The sequence below is a fragment of the Scomber scombrus genome, chromosome 4 (genome assembly GCF_963691925.1).
Source record: "Scomber scombrus chromosome 4, fScoSco1.1, whole genome shotgun sequence".
NCBI classification, from domain to species: domain Eukaryota; kingdom Metazoa; phylum Chordata; class Actinopteri; order Scombriformes; family Scombridae; genus Scomber; species Scomber scombrus.
The window spans coordinates 5,751,135-5,772,593 of record NC_084973.1 but is presented as its reverse complement, the minus strand read 5'-3'; the positions used below and the strand labels follow the sequence as shown (position 1 = coordinate 5,772,593).

General features: G+C 38.7%; 3 protein-coding genes across 3 annotated transcripts in view; 2 read left to right on the top strand and 1 right to left on the bottom strand.

Moving 5' to 3' along the window:
* Positions 1-2,858: 2,858 nt before the first annotated feature.
* LOC133979629 (growth-regulated alpha protein-like) lies at positions 2,859-3,759 on the bottom strand. Its single transcript, XM_062418189.1, has 4 exons — positions 3,665-3,759; positions 3,276-3,402; positions 3,100-3,180; positions 2,859-2,992 (listed from the first exon to the last, which is right to left on the bottom strand). The coding sequence occupies exons 1-4, from the start codon at positions 3,717-3,719 to the stop codon at positions 2,899-2,901; spliced, it is 357 nt and encodes a 118-aa protein (XP_062274173.1). The 5' UTR covers positions 3,720-3,759; the 3' UTR covers positions 2,859-2,898.
* A 7,425-nt stretch (positions 3,760-11,184) lies between these two features.
* LOC133979630 (growth-regulated alpha protein-like) lies at positions 11,185-12,110 on the top strand. The gene is made up of 4 exons (XM_062418190.1): positions 11,185-11,275; positions 11,437-11,563; positions 11,659-11,739; positions 11,847-12,110. The coding sequence occupies exons 1-4, from the start codon at positions 11,221-11,223 to the stop codon at positions 11,938-11,940; spliced, it is 357 nt and encodes a 118-aa protein (XP_062274174.1). The 5' UTR covers positions 11,185-11,220; the 3' UTR covers positions 11,941-12,110.
* Positions 12,111-17,310: 5,200 nt separating this feature from the next.
* Positions 17,311-21,459, top strand: part of niban2b (niban apoptosis regulator 2b) — a 44,193-nt gene continuing 40,044 nt past the window's right edge. The window contains exon 1 of the mRNA XM_062417383.1: positions 17,311-17,543. Within this exon, the coding sequence (XP_062273367.1) occupies positions 17,489-17,543 (55 nt within the window). The 5' untranslated portion in view covers positions 17,311-17,488. The remainder of the gene's footprint in view (positions 17,544-21,459) is intronic.

Genomic DNA, 21,459 nt, shown 5'->3' with positions numbered 1-21,459 from the left:
ACCTGACAAATGACACTATTTTGGGGGGGGGGGGGGGGGGGGGGGGGTTATATAGACAAAGGCGAGCCCACACAGACACACCAGGGGGGGGGGCAGTGATAAACAAGTAACTCGATATCACAACTGAACCATGATATCAACAAAGATGTAACCTCCTGTGATACTGCGTCCTCATATGGGAACATTACATTTTGGGTTTGCTGGACCTTGCACGTCATTCTTCTTAACTTTGACCTGTTGACCTCGTTCATACAGGCTTTTTTCTGCCACCTAGTGGTAGCAATACATTACAATACAGTGTAAAAATCAGATGGCAGCATCTTGGCCAAGTCGATCAACAGCTGATCCCTGACAAAAGTGGACCAGGTACAGAATCTTATCAAATGTTATGGTTGAAACTTGCTTAATAATGTTTGTAGTTTTATACGCGATACACATTTGACTCATTTTAGCAATAGCAACAAGCTACAACACTGCTAATCAGGAATACTCGTTTGAGGACGTTGGGGCTTTATTATTGTTCATGCAGAGGGAAGGTGTAACAGCAGTAGTATCATCCTGTTTATTAGCACTTTTGTCTTGTTTGTGTGTCATTAAATCAGTCACACACACAGCACTGTCCAACACTTATCTGTGGACATGTTGCTACGATGTTTGTATGAACAAAATACAACTAAATGTGTTTTTTATTAACTGGTATTGCCATCAGTAGCTAACCTGGCTAAAACAGGTTTTCTGATTGGTAAACTGGAACGATACAAACTCGGGTGTGATGTCATTCCCAGCCCCAAGTTCCGTCTTCCGAAGTAAATGAAACGCAGCAGACGGGATGATTTGGAGCCAGTCACAAGAAGGAGTCACGCAATACCTGCCACAAATCTTCTTGCAACTCTGCATTTCCTTGCGTCTGAGTCGTTCCAGCGTACTGCAGCAATTACTGCCAGGGTATCCCAAAGCAAACTTTTCAGGTGTGCTGTCCCAAGTCCTTAATGCTATCACTCAGGATGGATAGGTACATCATTTTTCCACACACAAGATGCACTCATGGCCGTAGCTACCATTGAGGACACCGATGTCATGTCCTCGGTATTTTTTTCTTGAAGTTTTGTTTCATTGTGAAGTGAAAATAGCCGTCGAGACAATTATCCTTGCATCAACGGACCGTCACGTGACACGTACTTGCAGATACCGCTGCCATGTAAAAACGAAAGTAGTCGGCTATAGCCAGCGGTGGAGTGAGGTCTTGAAATCCACCGGCCCTGGTGTTATGTCCCAACTTGTTTCCAATTTAACTGTTTTCCTTACCGAACAGCTCCAGCTGTGTTGCGCTTCCGTCAGCAGATTCTTCACAAATTCACAAATAAACACAGCATATTACTAGAGATTTTTAAGTCGCAGTTATATAGTGCTCACTTCCAGAAAAAATATTCGCTGCAACCATGGAAGTTGTAGAATACTGAAATAGGAGTTGATTTAAGTTGCAAAATTGGAAGTGATGAGAAAGAACTGGACCACAAGAGTGACCATGACTGAGAAATGCACAGCAAGAAAGCAGTATAAATACATCATGGATTACAGCACACTTCTATAAGTCGTGGTCTTAGTTTTGACCTCGGTATTTGAAAAATCCTGGCTACGGCCTTGGATGCACTTAATGAAACCAAACACAGCTTTTATGTGTTTCTGGTTTCCCAAAAGTAGGAGCGATTGAGAAAATATAAATTACATTGGTATAATGCCTCCATATTTTCCTCTTCTCGCAACCCCTCCTTTTCTGTTACACAGGGTGCGCGTCTCTCCATCAGTGGATGCCTCTCGTCCAGTGCACGGCTGATCCACAGTGGGACTTTCCCAGCTTGCTAGCGGCCCACTTGGTTGGAGGGAAAATAGTGTGTTAGTCTTATTGTGCGCTTATCCTGTTCTGCAATCGGCTCTAAAGTGTCATTCCCGGGTATTCCCATCTCAGAAAGTGAGTTCAATATCTGTAAGAAGCATCTCTTCCTAAATCCAGTCTAATCTATTAGACTGCATGTGCAATTCAGCACTCTTTATTTGGTATCTCAGGCCTTATGTGTCCTGTCATTTCTTGAAATGTTTCTATGGTAACAGTGTTGAAGAAAACTACAAAACGTTGGCGTTGACATGTGCTGTGATCACCATAATGTGGAACTCATCCAGCACCTTTAAGATGAACTGGAACACTGACCAGATCTTGTCAGCCAACATCAGTGCTAGACCTCATTAATGCTCTCGTTGGCATGTTCAACTGGCACATGTGGGTGTTTACATCCTTTGGATTATAACCAGATCTACCATAGGAGCAATCTGGTGGACAGGGGCCCTTGAGCAGAAAGAGGAAAACATTTTTTTGTCAGGCTCCACAGAAATACAACACAAAGCTTGACCCATTCTCTTGGTGCTGCTAATTATGGTCACTGTCAGAAACCTGGTATGTCCAAAACAAAGTATGGAGTTACAAGGTTTCCACCTGACAGTAGTGTTATCCAATCAGAATAAAATAGAAGTTGTTTTCTGGGACATGAACTTCAGTGCCCAGGGGCCCCTTGTGATTATAATGCAGCTTTGCTTTTGACAATATAAAACAGAATATATAGAGTTCAGATATGATTACACCACATTTAGTTTTCAATAATCTCAGTGTGAGCATATTTTACTGAGAGCTGAGGGGAAGCTCAGGTTCAGTTTGTGAAATAAAACAACACAAAAATTACTATCAAAAGTTTTATTTTCCATACCAAAATATTAAACATAAATACAAATGATTTCATATATATACATAATTACAATTTAAGTTACAGAAAAAATATTATTGAGTATTTATATGTTGACAGCAATGAGAAACAGCTGATTCAGGGTTTCAGTGAAGATACAGCAGCTCTACATGGTGGAGGTAGTGTGGAGACTGATTGAGCTCTGAGTACTAGTTTGGCTGGAAGTGGTCGTCGTGCTCGCAGCTCTGTTCTTCCTCAACCTGAAACAACAGCACGTTGCACTGTTAGTAAAAAGCAGCAGAGATGTGAAACATGAGCGTGAACAGCGTTCTGTTATCTAAAGTGTGTGAGGTCAAGCTCATCTTACTTGCTCATTTTTTCAAGAATGTGTTTTCCCAGCCGTGACTCTGGATCCACACACTTCTGGTTATCTGCTGTTGTTGTGATACTGGAGGAGAAGAAAGAGGCATGTTAGAGGAAAGCTGAGCACTGCAGAAGAATGACATGTCCATGAATGTGGCTTCATTCAGCTCATGAACTTACATAATCTCTGTCTTTGAACAGTAGATACTTGGGTTGTGTATGACTGGTATTCCCTTGATGAACCTTCGGTGGATCGGGCCGACGTAACTATCACACATGCATTTACTAGAACTGTGGCCTGGTTGTCCTGCAGGAAGAAAAGATGCAACATTATTAGCTCATCATCTTTACAGTCAATTAACAGACTTCAGAAGCAGAATAAAACATTTTTTCTTAGTATTTGTTATATATATATCTATATATATAGATATATATATCTATATATCTATCTATATATATATATATATATATATATATATATATATATATATATATATATATATATATACATAACACTATAATATATTATAACACTATAACACAGGCTCCATCAATCACAGAATACTAACCTTGTACACAGAGGACAAGCAGGCAGGTGAGGAAAGCAATGACGGCTGAGTTCATGGCTGTGTCTGTAGTCGGCTGCTGATGTACACTCCAGTGTCTGTACTCCTGATGGTTCAGCTCTAAGGATTTCCCTCCTTTTTATATCCCCACACAGGGCTGTCTTTCAGTATGACTCAATACTTTTACTTGTGTGCCTTTCGCTTTCTCTTTCCTCCAAGGAGCCAGTTTCTCAGAATCACTCATACTTCCTATCCAGATGCTTTGACTCTACAGAATGACTTCTCTTTTTTGTGATATTGCATATATGAAGAAAAGAAGTTCAATTAATTACACTCATTCAATCATTATGCCTGCATACAATAAAATATAGTTTTGTCCATATATCATGACTTCATACCTGCACCATTCCATCAAACTGATGTCTTGTGCACTACTTTTTTTTCACTAGAGAGACATATTTGAACACTGCTTGGCTGCACGGCATTTGTTTGAAATGATGAGCTCTCAGTTTGGCTTAACATGTGAGCACTGGAGGTTCCCAACTTTTCTGTTGGCTTAATGTGACCCCTTTAATACAAGCTGACCTGTAGGCCATGACCAAAACAGGAACAGACACAACAATGCCTTCAAATGAAATGACTGTAATAAAGAAAATTAACTGAAGAGAAAAGCTTTTGTAACTTAAACTTTGGGTAGTGACTGAAAGAATGAGATCGTGGATACAAGCAACTGAAATGAGTTTCCTCCAGAGAGTGTCTGGGCTCAACCTTAGAGATAGGGTCAGACATCCGGGGAAGGCTAGCAGTAGAGCAGGTGCTCCTTCACATTGAAAGGAGCCATGTGAGACCCAGAACACACTGGAGGGGTCACATGTCTCTCTTGACCTGGGAAAGCATTGGGATCCCACAGGAAGAGCTGATGAGTGTTACTGTGGGGGAAAGGTTTTTCTGGGTTTCATTGCTCAGCCTAATACCACCATGACCTGGCCCCTGATAAGTGGTTGAAAATTGATGAATGGAAAACTTTGGTGTGAGATGTGTTAGTCACTGGCTTCATAGCATAAATGTAGATGTAGGTGTATGGGATGGTAAAGAAATAAAACCAAACAAGTGCAAAAAAGTCTTGCAGGCAGGATTCAGAAAGCTATGCTGTAAACTTCTCTTTTTTTAAAGCAAATTTACAGTAAATGTTGCACAAGTCATCCAACTGACTCACTTATGTCAGTCAACATTGCAGTACTTACAGTATCTACAGTCTGCTAACATTATCACCACAGCCACCAGGCAAAGTAAGGCTGTAGCAGCTAAATGCTTGAGTGTATCAAAATGAGAAATGGTGCATTTTCTTTTTCATCAATTTATTAATCTCTAATCCATTAATATAGAAAAGGTCAGAAATGATTGGCAGTCAGAGTTGAGCTTTGACATATTAAGCAGAGCTGAGTCAATGTGGTTGTGTTGGTCACTCTGTCACAAACAGCACGCCTGAGCTGATCCCACAAGATTCCACATCAGCCCACAGATGCATGTTCCTTACAAATGTGGCTCCATTTAAAAGAGAAATAAATAAGCTTTTCCACCGGTAAAAGTTTTATTGCCAAGAAGCATTGTTACAACAAAGAAATAATCTACCAAACACACATTTACTTACTTTTTGTGCTATGTTTAGTATTTTCTACTTCTTAAGGCTGATTTAACTAAAGCTTCTGTTTTGCTTTGTCAGCACGTTTTCTCGCTCTTCTATTTTTAAACACAGCTATCAAGACTACCAGAGAAATGGGATGTGAAACTGAAACAAAAGGGCATGGAAAAACCCTTTTGTCATTAATCAACCTTAAATCCTTATCATGCAATATGTACATTGAGCATACTGTTCAAAACATTGCTTGGAAATACATGAAATGCATTTCTTGGAACCCCTGGATGAATCAATTCATGAAAGACATTAATAAGAATACATAAAACTGTGTCAAAGATGACAATTCACAGAGTTCTTTAGTTCTGTACAGAAAAAAAAGAGACTGACTTGCACACATCCAAGTGAACATTATATAAAGAGATAGGCAGAGCTACAGAAGTCAAAACACATACCAATGTCTCTTGTTATTTTGCACAACCCCATCTTGCTCATCATCTCATTCTCCTTTATCATGCTCTGCTCCCAAACTGTCCTTGGTGTCCTGCATTCTCAAACCACATATCCTGCTCTTTATCTGAACAGGTGTAGATGTTTCTGTGAGGGCCTTATATAGCTCATGGGCATCAGGTATTTCATGGCCGTTGGTCACCAGCTTGTCCCCAACGCTGTCAGGGGCCCCCTTGCCATGACTGGCTTCGAAAAAGTTCCATGTGCCCTGTTTCAGACCTTTTCTTGCAAGCTTGATGCTGAAAAGGAAGACATTCCCTTTCTGTTTGTATTGTGTGCATGGTCCATCACTCAGAAGGTGTAGAACAGACATTTGAGGTGACAGTACTATACTTTGTGCAGACACACATCCATGGTGTGAATGAAATACATCCATCCAACCTATAGTGACAGTAGTTTGTCCAAGTGGTGTTGCCATATGTAGCTGTCCAAGATGGTGGTCCCGACTGCGCATGTGCAACTCGGGACCCCCTAAAAGCATTTCACCCGGGGGTGGGGTCTATCTCACATCTATCTTTGTCACATCTCTTCCTGTCCCTTCATCTTCTGTCTTCTCCCATTGCGGTTTTTCCCCACAGTGAATCTGGCCTGGGGTTTGTTGATCTGCCTGTTTTAGTGCAAATAAATATTTATTCAACTGTGGTATGCTTGCCTCTGATCACATAAATACTCATAAGTGCTCCCATAAAGGGATTTTTTAAAGACAGCTGTCCCAGTTATCAGCTGCTGACTCTGATCAGACAGTCATGTGAGAAAAATGTGACCCACATTGGCTGCTTGGCTCTCAGATCGTGTAAGTACTTCTCTGGTATATGAACGGAAAAAAACTTGTGTTGAACTTTTATTGTTTCTTTACTTTGTGCAGAGTCTCATCCGAGGTTGAAACATGAATGTAATACATCTATCCAACCTATAGTGACAGTAGTTTGTCCAATTGGTGTTAATTCAGTTCAATGACTTTATTGTGAATTGAATTGAATTGAATCTGATGGTAAAGACTGAAGTTAACATAAGGTAAATCCAACAACTAATAATGTAGACTTTTTTTTTTTAACACACACATCTTAACACTATAATTCTAAAAATAGAAGTAACAATTTTTTTAAATGATTGAAATCAAACATAACTATCACAGCCAAATCATTCTATCTATATAACAGCTCTTCCTGTCCCTTCCTCTTCAGTTTCTCCCATTGCAGTTTTTTCCCACAGTGAATCTAGCCTGGGGCTTGTTGATCTGCCTGTTTTAGTGCAAATAAATATTTATTGATATTATATAATATTTATCAGAGTGCCTCTGATTTACTTTAACACCACACACTTTTAGAAGAACAACCTGTATATGTGAAAGAATTCCAGAGTGAAGTTTTTTGCTTAACATTGAGTAAAGACAGATATCACAGTAGGTTGTATTTAACCCTGTGAAAGAAAACACAAAACAAAACTAATATATTTATTATATACTGCTGGGACAGTTGATGACTTTTAATGTTGAATACAGAAGCCATGCTTCTCTAAGATAAACTTCTTTTGTACTTATGTGAACACATCTGTGACTCACATCGGGTTGTGACGAAATTATATAATGCACTACATTTACCGCATATTAAATATTCCCGCATGGAATGAAAACAGTAGTGTCCATGACATGTACATTACTGTCTGCTAACAATCCCACAATGCAATGCTCATTATTTTAAAGCTGTGAAAACTACTGTCATGCAACTGTACAGCTGATGTTGACACAAAATGATGATGATTAGTTAGTGTCTGAAATCTTTATTTGCTCCTCACTACTGAGTGAACTATTCAGTGTTTATTTTATTGGGTAATGACAGGGTCCACCATCGTGGACAGCCACATATGGCAACACCACCACACACTTTAGGAATGATTCATGATTTCATGAACCAAAATAGTAATTACACAGTGGTGAATGTCACTAATCATTTACATAAGTGCTGCACTAAAGCTTTAGAGATGCTTGTACATTTTATACCTTCATACTTCTACTCCTCTACATTTATCTGACATTATTAAGTTGTTACTTTGCAGATTAAGATTTGACATAAATCATATTGTTTTACAAAATATGATGCATTGCTATGGATTAAACTACACAAAGTTCATAAAGTATATTAATTAAGTTAATAAACCACTCAGTCAATCAACCAGTTATGCTATTAATGCATCATCACTCACAGGACCATTTTGCTGCATAATAAGTACTTTTAATTTTGAACCTTCAAAAATATTGCTGTGTCTCAAATGGTGTAGTTCTATACTTACACTTAATGTTTTGAAGTGCATAAGTGTGTTCACACTGAGAAGTATGGAAACATGCAGTTCACTATGAGTACCCACATGGGGCCTCAAAACGGTCAAAAAGTTGAGTGTGGAACTATGGACACTTCATGCCCTCAACGGTTGCCATCTTGGCTACGTAGCAGAGGGCTTTTTGGGCAGATAAACGTCTGTCAATCCTACGACTCATCATAATCTAGAGGGACAAAGACTGCAGGCAGACAACCACTGGACCAGGCAATCTCTTTTTTGCTTGTTTGGTTTTTTTCTTTACCACCACATACACCATGTCATGTACACATCTACATTTATGCTATGAAGCCAGTGACTAACACATCTCACACCAACGTTTTTTTTCCTTAGTTAATTTTCTTTATCACAATAAATTCATTTGTTGTGTCTGTTCCTGTTTTGGACATGACCATGGTGCAGCTATGAAGTCATGATACATGTCTACTCTTGTCTGCTTTCACTAAAATGGTCAGCGTTTCCTCTAAAAACCCCCATCATGGAAATGAAAGTAGTCTTGCAGGATGTCCTGAAGCAGGAAAAAACAAAGATGACGTTTGTAAGTGAGATGATGCAACTCTTACATGTGTAGGAGTTATTAATATAATCTAACAAAAACAATGCAGCAAACAAAACAAAACAAAAAAAGAAAGGAAAAAGGTAGACACGAAGGCAGGTGCCACAAAAAACATATAAATTACAGCCTTTTTATTCACCATTCACTTCTCCTAGAAGTGTCAAAACTGGGTCACAGATTTTTCAGACATAAGTCTGTCAGGTAGTTTGTTAGTTGTTCCATGAGCAGATTATCACCCCTTTCTCTCAGCTACATTATGAAAGTAGGCATGTAGTCCAACTTCCTTTTCTAGTTTCAGTTTCTTGGCAATGACAGAGCCCATCATCAGTGCACAACTAATATGTCCTATGGTTGGACTGAGGGTCTTCTGCAGCTCCTATATATGCAAGAGATTTGTGTTCCAGGTTCTTTGTGAAAGCTTTGGAAAAGACGTCAAATACTGCAGATCAGAGAAAGTGCAGTTTAATACATGATCATAGTTACTTTGCAAGGGAAGCCTCTTACTCAACATGTGTTACATAGAGCAGATAGATATGGAAATAATGTTTTTATCTTAACACGTGAATAATATAATCTATGAACCACTTTAAACTGTACCAGAATGTGTCTTGTTATAATTGAGCACAGATGTTTATTATTAAGACATGCTACTCAGAGAGCTTGAGATATTTCAAAGCTCAACTCTGACTGCCAATCATTTCTGACCTTTTCTATATTAACGGATTAGTGATTAATAAATTGATGAGAAAGAAAATGCAACATTTCTAAATTTGATACACTCAAGCATTTAGCTGCTACAGCCTTACTTTGCCTGGTGGCTGTGGTGATAATGTTAGCAGACTGTAGATACCGTAAGTACTGCAATGTGACTCACATAAGTGATTCAGTTGGATGACTTATGTTTCAATTACTCAAAAGACTTTATCAAAGGTGCAGTTGTTGAAAAGATGTCACCTGACTCAGAATAAAGATATTAATGACTTCTTATAAATTAAAGTCTTGTATTGTCGGCATAGACCTTTGGGTTGCTGGTTGAATGGAAAATCAAAATCAGCTACAAGTTTCCCTAAAATGGTCAGCGTTTCCTCTAAAACCCCCATCATGGAAATGAAAGTAGTCTTGCAGGATGTCCTGGAGCAAAAACAAGGATGACCTCATGACGTTTGAAAGTGAGATGATGCAACTTAGTAAATCCTCTTACATGTGTAGGACTTAATAAATTAACTATATTGTATTGCAGATTGAAGAAAATCACAAAACCACAAAAACATATAAATTACAGCCTTTTTAGTAACAATTCAATTCTCCTAGAAGTGTCAAAACTGGGCCACAGATTTTTTTCAGATTGTAGATACTTTAAGTACTGCAATGTGACCGACATAAGTGAGTCAATTGGATGACTTGTTTTATTTTTTTGCTTTTGTTTGGTTTTATTTCTTTACCACCCCATACACCATGTCATGTACATATCTACATTTATGCTATGAAACCAGTGACTAACACATCTCACATCAAAGTTTTTCCATTCATCAATTTTCAACCACTTATCAGGGGCCAGGTCGTGGTGGTATTAGGCTGAGCAACACGCATCAGCTCCTCCTGTGGGATCCCAATGCCTTCCCAGGCCAAGAGAGATATGTAACCCCTCCAGTGTGTTCTGGGTCTCCTCCCAGTTGGACGTACCTGGAACACCTCTAAAGAGAGGTGTGCAGGAGGCATTCTGACCAGGTGCCCAAACCACCTCAGCTGGCTCCTTTCAATGCAAAGGATCATCTGCTCTACTGCTAGCCTTCCCCGGATGTCTGACCCTATCTCTAAGGCTGAGCCCAGACACTCTCTGGAGGAAACTCATTTCAGTCGCTTGTATCCACGATCTCATTCTTTCAGTCACTACCCAAAGTTTATGTTACAAAAGCTTTTCTCTTCAGTTAATTTTCTTTATTACAGTCATTTCATTTGAAGGCATTGTTGTGTCTATTCCTGTTTTGGTCATGGCCTACAGGTCAGCTTGTATTAAAGGGGTCACATTAAGCCAACAGAAAAGTTGGGAACCTCCAGTGCTCACATGTTAAACCAAACTGAGAGCTCATCATTTCAAACAAATGCTGTGCAGCCAAGCAGTGTTCAAATATGTCCCTCTAGTGAAAAAAAAGTAGTGCACAAGACATCAGTTTGATGGCATGGTGCAGGTATGAAGTCATGATATATGACTATATTTTATTGTATGCAGGCATAATGATTGAATGAGTGTAATTAATTGAACTTCTTTTCTTCATATATGCAATATCACAAAAAACAGAAGTCATTCTGTAGAGTCAAAGCCTCTGGATAGGAAGTATGAGTGATTCTGAGAAACTGGCTCCTTGGAGGAAAGAGAAAGCGAAAGGCACACAAGTAAAAGTATTGAGTCATACTGAAAGACAGCCCTGTGTGGGGATATAAAAAGGAGGGAAATCCTTAGAGCTGAACCATCAGGAGTCCAGACACTGGAGTGTACATCAGCAGCCGACTACAGACACAGCCATGAACTCAGCCGTCATTGCTTTCCTCACCTGCCTGCTTGTCCTCTGTGTACAAGGTTAGTATTCTGTGATTGATGGAGCCTGTGTTATAGTGTTATAATATATTATAGTGTTTTATAGAAATATATATATTTTATTTTTTTTATTTTGCCTCTGAAGTCTGTTAAGTGACTGTAAAGATGATGAGCTAATAATGTTGCATCTTTTCTTCCTGCAGGACAACCAGGCCACAGTTCTAGTAAATGCATGTGTTATAGTTATGTCGGCCCGATCCACCGAAGGTTCATCAAGGGAATACCAGTCATACACAACCCAAGTATCTACTGTTCAAAGACAGAGATTATGTAAGTTCATGAGCTGAATGAAGCCACAATCATGGACATGTCATTCTTCTGCAGTGCTCAGCTTTCCTCTAACATGCCTCTTTCTTCTCCTCCAGTATCACAACAACAGCAGATGACCAGAAGTGTGTGGATCCAGAGTCACGGCTGGGAAAACACATTCTTGAAAAAATGAGCAAGTAAGATGAGCTTGACCTCACACACTTTAGATAACAGAACGCTGTTCACGCTCATGTTTCACATCTCTGCTGCTTTTTACTAACAGTGCAACGTGCTGTTGTTTCAGGTTGAGGAAGAACAGAGCTGCGAGCACGACGACCGCTTCCAGCCAAACTAGTACTCAGAGCTCAATCAGTCTCCACACTACCTCCACCATGTAGAGCTGCTGTATCTTCACTGAAACCCTGAATCAGCTGTTTCTCATTGCTGTCAACATATAAATACTTTTATAAATATTTTTTCTGTAACTTAAATTGTAATTATGTATATATATGAAATACATCATTTATATTTATGTTTAATATTTTGGAACGGAAAATAAAACTTTTGATAGTAATTTTTGTGTTGTTTTATTTCACAAACTGAACCTGAGCTTCCCCTCAGCTCTCGGTAGAATATGCTTTGTGTTGTATTTTGATATATTGACTTAGTGGAGCTGTGGGCCAGTCTCCTAGGGGAGGCTAGTCACCCTGGGTGAGGTCCTTTCACTACATGCTGTGTTTAAAGACACCGGGATGCACAAGTGTTTCACCTTTTTGCTGTGAGTGTGTTCAGGTTGCTGTGATTGCACTTGTGAATGTACGGTAGCACCCCTAGACACACCTTTGTGTAGCCTGCCACCCCACCTGCTAGCCCCAGTCCACTTGTGTTTTGTTTTTCTTTGAGTCATTTGTAGGATATTTACTGTTAAAAAGATTTTAATTATATTTTCAACTGATTTTGTAATAAAATAATTTACATTTTAAGTCAACATTTACTTTTTGTCTTTCAGCTTATTTTTCTAGTCTTGAATAATTTAAAGATAAAAAAGTATTTTTTAATCACGTCTCCGTCCCTAAGTGAACAAATCTGAAAGCCTTGTTTAGTTTTGAGCTTGAGGTTATTGGTAACACTGATTTCTTTCAGTTATCAATATTTCCTGGTGTTTTGTCCCCAGGTGGTATAGCTGGTCTTTTATTGCATTTAGGCATTTTCAAACCCTTAGCACTGCCACATCTGCATTATATAAAGTTTTACCTCTGGATCTGGCGAGTTCTCCCCTGGTCAAAACAAAGAGGCACCAGTAAAGATGTTGAACTGATTTAAACAAGATAAGATTTAAAAACTCATTTTGCCCAAGAAAAGTGAAAACAAATTCCCTTCATAATAACTTCCCTCCTCTTTGTCTGCGTAAAAGGAAATGGTCATATCAATAGTTTCAAACTTAATATTGAACCAATGTCCTGTCCTGAGTGTTGTACTTATAGACTACACATATAGTGTCCACTTTAAAGTGAGCAGTCTCTTGCATATTCTGCAGCTGTAGAGAAAACCTGAACAGTATATTGCATCTGAGTGTCAATTAACATGTTTTGACAGGATGTCAGCAAAGAAACTGTCAAAGAGGACTCTGCTGGTTATGTCATGAAGATCTGTGTCCTCCATGGAAGTGCTGCACACTTCTCTCTTCACCCAGGTGAAAACAGGTGAGTACAACCAGTTTGATGTCAGGAAGCTTCCAGCGTCACGTACTGTAAGGCGACTGAACACACTGAACCACCTTCAGCACCCTGCTTTCTCAAATGGACTATTTTTTGTGCTGAATTCAATGAAAGAAAACAGCATGTCAAATCTAAAATGATTCTGTGTCCTGTTAGATCTTTCACTGTCAGTGATGTTTCGGTTAGACAGGATGTGATGGCTAGATTTTTTTTTAAATGGGAGATAAAAACGCAACTATTCCACCTGGCAAGAAGATCAGCAAGTTCATCCTCTCTGAATGTGGAATGACAGGAATACTCCAGCACAGCTCTTGTCAGATTTGTCCCATCTTTCATCAGTGTAGCCTAGTCTCAGTTGAGTTGAATTAGTTGAATTATCATATTTTAACTTAGACTAACTTCCCACAACAGGTTTAGAAAATATCCTCTTTTCCTCTGTATATTTTAGAGGATGACTGAGGTGGATCTGGTGTCATACTCCTTAGTTAAAAACTTGATACAGTACATTCATCACAGCCTGAAAACACACACATCTGCAGTAATTACAGTGCGCATCAGAAACAAGACTGAAGTTAAGTCCCAAATCCAGACAGCTCACTAATTCTATACAGCTTTTCAGTATGCAGCGTTCACACTAGAAAAGTGATTTAGTGATATCTAGTGGTGAGGTTGCAGATTGCAACCAACTGAATACCTTTCATCCTCCCCTTCCAAGTGTGTAAGGGAAAATATGGTGACTGTGAAACCCTCTAAAGCAGTGTTTGGTTAGTCTGTTCTGGTTTACTGTAGAAAACATGGCGGTTTGATTCCTGACTCTTCCAGTCCACATGTTGATGTGTCCTTGGACAAGATACTGAACCCCAAATTGCTCCTGATGGCTGCGACAATGGTGTGTGAATGTGTATGAATGTTAGTTCTCTCTGATGAGCAGGTTGCTGTGTGGTAGTCCCTGTCATCAGTGTATGAATGTGTGTGAATGGATGAATGTGACATGTAGTGTAAAAGTGCTTTCAGTGGTCAAAAAGACTGGAAAAGTACTATATAAGTACAGACCATTTACCATTTACCATAAAAGGCTCATTCTATGGTAAAAAAAAAAAAAATGCAACACACTAATACACCACACTACACTAATTTAACATACTTATTAATATTATATTCCATTTTTGCCAAGTCTGTTCCACTGGATGCCACTAAATTCTACACACTGCACCTTTAAATAAACAGTTTCCAACTTTCAAGCCCTTGTTTTGAATGTGCTGTTGATTGACACTGTTCTCCCATAATGCAATGCACAAAGGAAATTGATGAGCTTCTCACAGCTGGACAAACTTCTGTGCACAAAATGACACATGATGACACCATCAGACTGATGTTTGCTGGGGCATTGTACTCTTATTTTATACAATACAATACTTTTATTACTTATTTACAGTAGTCGGTTGTCTGTATAGAAATAAAAACTGCTTCCGTATTCTCCAGAGAAAAAGAACTTTCTAATCACTGTTTTTTATCTGTTTTGGATTATGGTGATGTTATTTATGGAAGAGCAGCTATTACTACATTGAATTCACTAGATGTTGTGTACCACTGAGCTTTAAGGTTCATAACCAATGATCTCTACAGTACACACCACTGTACTCTCTACCAAATAGTTGGCTGGCCTTCCGTGGTGGTGAGGCGAGATCAGCATTGTTTTTTATTCATATATAAAGCTTTGTTACATGTACTGCCTTCATATATTTAATCTCTTTTAACCCTGAAGTCACATGATATTGGTAGTCGATCACAGACTAGGTTGTTGCTTTACATTAGTCACAACTGAAATAGGAAAAATGTCATTCTCTTATAATGCAGCTTACACATGGAACAATCTGCAAAAGCCCTTAAAATGAGATTCTTTAGCACCACTACAGCTGTTCAAAAGCCTTATTTCAGAGCTTGTTTTAATTGACAGCAAATGTGTTTACCTTCACTGTAATCTTATCTGTTTACTTGTATTTATTCATCATTTCATTTTCTTTCATTTTACCTCATATTTTATTTATTTTAAATAAAATTAAATTTTAAATTTAATTATTATTATTATTATTATTGTAATTAAACGATAACCTGAAGATAATGTTAGTTTTGATTTACAACAAGCACATATTGTCTTTCACAATGTCATTTATATTTCTACCACTAGATGGCACTACAGTGTGGTCTTTTGAAATACTACACATTTGTGGGTTTGGTGTGAAAGCTTGACCCAGATTTTTGGTGTTTTTATACATTCTGCCAACCCATGCTCATAATATGCATAGGGGCGTGATGCACACCTGTTTGGCCTCGTGTATATCAATCGGATGTTGTAATGAATTGATCGTGAATCACATACCATGATCTGATTGACAAAGATTTTTTTAAGTGGCATTATAATGAAATTACAGTCATTGGGCATTGCGCAATTGTTGTGCCATATTGCAAAATTGTAGTCCCTCCAGTTTTCATCAGTGTTGAAGGAATAAATTAAATGCTTCTTGAAAGGTTTAATAAAGTTTTGGCAAACATGTTGTTTAGTTGGTTGCAGTAGAATGTTTCAGTGTCTCAGCTGCTTCAGATTTTCTGTCTCATCCCAACTTTGAAACCTTTGCTCAGTGTTTCTGTGAACGTGCAGAATTTTTAAAAAAAATGGGTTTATGTAACACCTTGTTTACACAGTTAAATAACTATATGTTCACATGATAAACATCAACATCTATGCTCTGTCTGACATGCATACATGTAACCAGGTTTCTAATCAGTTATTTACATGTGACCATATGCTGGACAAACACATCATAGAGGGCAATACAACAAGCTCTTACTGACATGAGAACTGGTTAAGACCTGATTGATAAAGCTCCTCTATGACTCACTTACAGAAGGGAATAGTGATTGTACTCTGTGGGGCAGTTGCTGTGTTTGTTGTATGTGTTGGCAGCACTGTGGCGTTTGGTTCTTCAAGGATAACAAACTTAAAACAAATGATTGTGAAAAACGGCTAAGGACATGGAAATAAGAATAAACATCGAGGCGACTCTATTCACTGTTTCTAACACTTACAGTAACCCAGCGTATCTGAGTCATACTTGGTTGGCCTGAAAGATTAAATCAAGAGCTTTTTCTTTAAAACAAAATAAATGTTGACATAAAATAAAGCTAAGAAAATGCTTATTGTTAATAGTTTGAACTATTAGCTTCAGTATTAACAATCTAATCAATCAATCAATCACTCATTAATCAATCTTTATTTGTATAGATCCATATCACAACAAAGTCATCTCAAGGTAATTTACACATAGAGCAGGTCTAAACCGAACTCTTCAGGTTTAATCTAATGATGTCATATATAATCAGTCAGAGGGACCAAACCACTACTTTTACTGTAATAGTGCATACTACATCACTCATAATACTGCAGTACTTTTACTGTAATACTGCATACTACATCACTCATAATACTGCAATACTTTTACTGTAATACTGCATACTACATCACTCATAATACTGCAATACTTTAACTGTAATACTTTAGCTACATCCCTCATAATACTTATGTACTTTTATGGTAGTAGGATTGTTTATGCAGGTCTTTTACTTTAGTGGAGTATTTTTACACTGTTGTATTGGTACTTTCTGAATACTTCTTCCACCACTGCCAAACAGTAAAGTTGTGGATATTGAAACAATGAGCTGAAAAAGTCTTGCAGATCTGCTGGGATCTATAGAGTAACGTGATCATTATCTGTGGCTTAATTTCTCTTCTAACCATCATTTCATATTTTTGAACAGTGAACTGCGAACATACAAAACAAATCAAACATTCAGTATAGTTTTGAGACTTTATACTTTGTGTTGGGGGTGTGGAAGAGTTGGGAAGGTGGTGTCCCTTTTCCCTACATGACTCAAACGCAACTTCAGTGAAAGGTGGGAGTTCCTCTACTTTAAAGGAGGGTGTGTCTCTCCGAGAAATAGCCGTCAGTTTGTGCCTCGACCAACTTCTTTTCTTGACCGTTCCTCCTCACAGTGAGAGTGTGCCACCGCCCGTCTTTTCAAACCTCAGCCAGCTCAGGTTATGTTTGAGAGGACGTGAGAGGAACTGTGTGTTCAGGACTCAGAAAAAGCGGACTTTACTGCGTTCGACTCAGCAAACAAAACGTGGACCTGCAGTGGAGTCAATCTGGGACTTTGAGTTTCATCCACCATGGGGGACGTGATTTCCAGTCACCTGGATGAAGCCAAGCGGGAGATTATCACAGGTGAGGAGCGCTCCGTGCACGTTTGTTTGCTGCGTGCTGTTTTGGCATGGACGCATTTTACGCGCGGTCACAGACTTCACGCACAGTTTTACACAATGTCAGACAAACAGGACTGATGAGAAGTTTACAGGGATTTTAATGTGACACTCATATTGTGCTTTAGTCGTATGTGGTATCAATATTGATACACTGTTGCGATAAACTGAGGGCATGATGTCAGCAGGGCCGTAGACAGCATTTTGAAAACACAGGGTCATAAGGATCAGGCCCCCCTTACCCCTGCTGATAAATTTGATTAGTTGACATTTTGCACATTTAAAAACTGATGTATCCTGTGTTCTAAAATGGTCCTATTATCTAATGAGCTTTATTAATCTTTAAGGAATTAATTTAAGTGGGGAAATTATTCATTTAGTATTTTCTCCCTTTCCTGGTCTAAGAGTATCCAATAGACTTGCACTAAATTTAAATAAAAGAAGTATCTTCCTTTCCAGAAAATCATTTGTGTAATTTAACATATACACATAAATTGCACTTTAGGTTCCATTATTCCAAGAAAATCATATGACTGCTATTAGAGCTACAGCCCTGATTGATGTTTTTTATTATCTTCTATGTTTGTTAGCCTGTTTCTTTATAATTGATCTCTTATCTGGACGTTCACTGTTAAATATCAATGGTGTTATGTGCTGATTATTTTCTAAAGTAATTGTTTGTTAGATATAGAAAGACTAAGGGGACATCTATAAATGACTTGTGTGGTCTTTGTCTGACCGACAATCCAAAACCCAAAGTTACTCGATTTACAGTGATATTAAACAAAGAAAGAATAGAAGCAATGTTTGGGTTTTTTGCCTGGAAAAACAAATGATTGGATTAATCGGTTATCAAAATAGTTGGTCATTAATTTTCTTTCTAATCAACTACTTAGCTCTCTTTATCTTCATTCAGATTTCAGTCTGAGTGGTCCTCAGTGAGAAGACTGCAGATCAGACAGTTTAATTTCTAAGGAACTTAGGTGGAGCTGCACCCACCAGCCCCACCCATGTTCCTGAGTCTGACTTTATCAGAGCTTATTAACCCAGGTTCACGTCTCTGTAAAAGTCACTTGGACTGGTATTTAGGCATGAAATATGAATGTTACTGACAGTTTTTAACCTTCTGAACATCTCTCCTGAGCTGTTTAAATGTTTGATTATAATCAGAAAAGTAAGGACTTGTTATATTTTCTCAGTAGCCGTGGTGAACAGCAGGTTCTGACCATTCTCACTCTTTCATTCATTAAAAGATGATATAAGAGTCCTGACCTCAAAAGATTGTGTTGGCTGTCATAAATGAGAATTTGGCTCAGTTATGGGGCCTGTCAGAACTTGCTCCATAATAAACAAAGTCAGATCTGGAGCAGAGCTGGCTGTAGCAGGGAAAGGTACAGTACAGTGTGTGTGTGTGTGTGTGCAGGAGAGAACATGAATGCTGATTCTCACTGAGTATCAATGGCAGCAGTCCAGTGAATCTCTTTGTGGTCCTGATTTCTTATTGTCATGTGGTGTGGAACTAATTGGGGTGGGGGTCAGTCTCACTGTCATCAGCTGTTGATTATTCCTAGTATCATCTGAAGTTCTTGAATACTTGTGTTGATGCTACAGGCTACCTAAATATTTGGTAGAGACACTGAAACAATACTTATTCCATACGTTACACACACAATATAAAATTGGCAGAAAAAAAACAAAAACAGGTAAATTTGTAATTAGTAAATGACAGTCCGGTAAGTTCATAAAAATCACTTTACTGTAATACTGCCTTTAAAACCAGGAAAAGACAACTCTTATGAGTATCACGATGTTACGATATCTAAGACGATATCTAGTCTCATATCACGATATTGGTTTATTGCTCAGCCATAACTTAAATTATGTTTAGGGACTGAAGACACCAAGTGATGAAGCCTTACAGTTGTCTTTTTTGTCCAATTCTTCCTGCAAATGTGTCTAAGGGTTTGCAACAGTTTGAGGACTTTGTTGTTGCATTGCGCATTTCAAAATGCGCCATAGATGTGTTTTTTTGCATTGTCCTGAGCCCATATGGTTGTATTGCTTATAGATGAATAAAGCGGAGTATGGTTTAAAAAATGATGATACCAGGGGGATATTCCAGGTAGCAGGTTCAACAAACTCTGAGTCTAACCCTGAACTCTGAGTTGACTTACTCTGAGATGGGAAACTCTGAGTATCCGGTTCCAGAACAGCTGATCTGAATTAGTTCAATCAACTCTGAGTATGTTAACCTTGAGTTTGGCGCGTGCGCGACCACTATACAAAGCCATCATCAATGGAGCCCCGATACCTTGATTCATGCCTCATGCCCCTCCTGATGCCTCTCCTTATGCCCATATAAGTAGAATCCGTGTTTTTATTTTTCCCGGCATGCACCGGAAATTTTAAAGATGGCGCTGCCCAGATCTGAAACTATTGGCTTCCGAGCAGCACTCCACAAACCATTGGGTGACGTCACGGATGTTACGTCCATTTCTTATATACAGTCTATGGAAGAAACGGACATCCCATGTCTGGCAGCTTGCTTCAGGTGGGAGGAGACAGGTAGAAACTCTGGGTTTCTTAAAGAAAACCTGCCAGCAAGCAGGTTATGTTCACAGTCAGTTACCATGGTGACTGACTCAGAGTTTCAGTTACCTCTCTTTCTGGAACGGATAACACAGAGTTTCCCTCATCTCAGGGTTAACTTACTCTGAGTTTTCACATAACCCGCTTTCTGGAATACCCCCCAGTACCAATCCAAGTACCCTTAAAGTGATACTGATACCAACTGAGAACTTCATTCCATACCCATCATGTGAATAGAAGCATTAAATTGTCTAAAATGCCACCACTCCTCCACATCTAAATGATTAGATTTGAACACAAATGCATTTTGAGAGTCCTCAAATTATTAAGATTTTGATGTTTGATGGGAGATGTTTTGATACTACTTGGTATCAACCGAGCTAGCAGCTGAGCTAGTGGCAGAAAGCTCTCAGACGTAGCGGCCATGTTTCTGGTAGAGGTGGTGACTTTGATTGACAGGTGACACTTGGTAGGGGCGGGGTTTCAGCGAACTCGGCGGACACGCCCATAGCGTTTGGGAGCAGAGAAAGAGGCTGTTTTTTTCACAACTTTGAAGCCTAATTTCATATATTTGGCGATTTCTTTTTAATCATTCAAATTTGGCAGGGTGGTTAACAACACAAGTTTCTGTGGTATGTCAAACTCAGAACACATATTTATTCTTACTTTACACGGACTGTGTGAATGTTATGCACTGTAGAGTGTGAAATACCCAACTCTCTTCCTATATTTCTTTGAGGAACTTTTTTCCCCAAACATTTCAATAATGTTCTCATGTATTTGATGGTAAACTGGTGATCCTTGGTCCATCTTTGCTTCTAAAGGAGTAAACCTTTCCTGAATGCTGCTTTTGTACTAAATCATGATTACAATCACCTGTTTCACATCATCATTATTTATTCATTGTACCTTGTTACAAGCCCTACATTGCCCCCCTCCCAACTTTTTTTTGGAACATGTTGTAGGCCTGAATGGAAGGAATGTATGTACACTCACAAATGAAATGAAGTTGACAAAACATGAAATATCTTGTGTTCAGAAATCACTGCTTTCTTATTTTAATGTCCATTTTCCTTACAAGCCCGAGTTTTTCAGAGTTGGGTTTGTACATTGATTTTCTACCCTTGTTTTCCGCATGATATGTTAGAACACAAACAGCTGACTGAAGTTGAAGATCTAGAGAGAAGCTATGTTACAGCTAAGATTCTTGGTTTAAGTGTCATCTTTAAAAAAAAAAAAAATTCCTTGATTGGCTAATTCAGAGTGAGGCACATATACGTATGTATCAGATG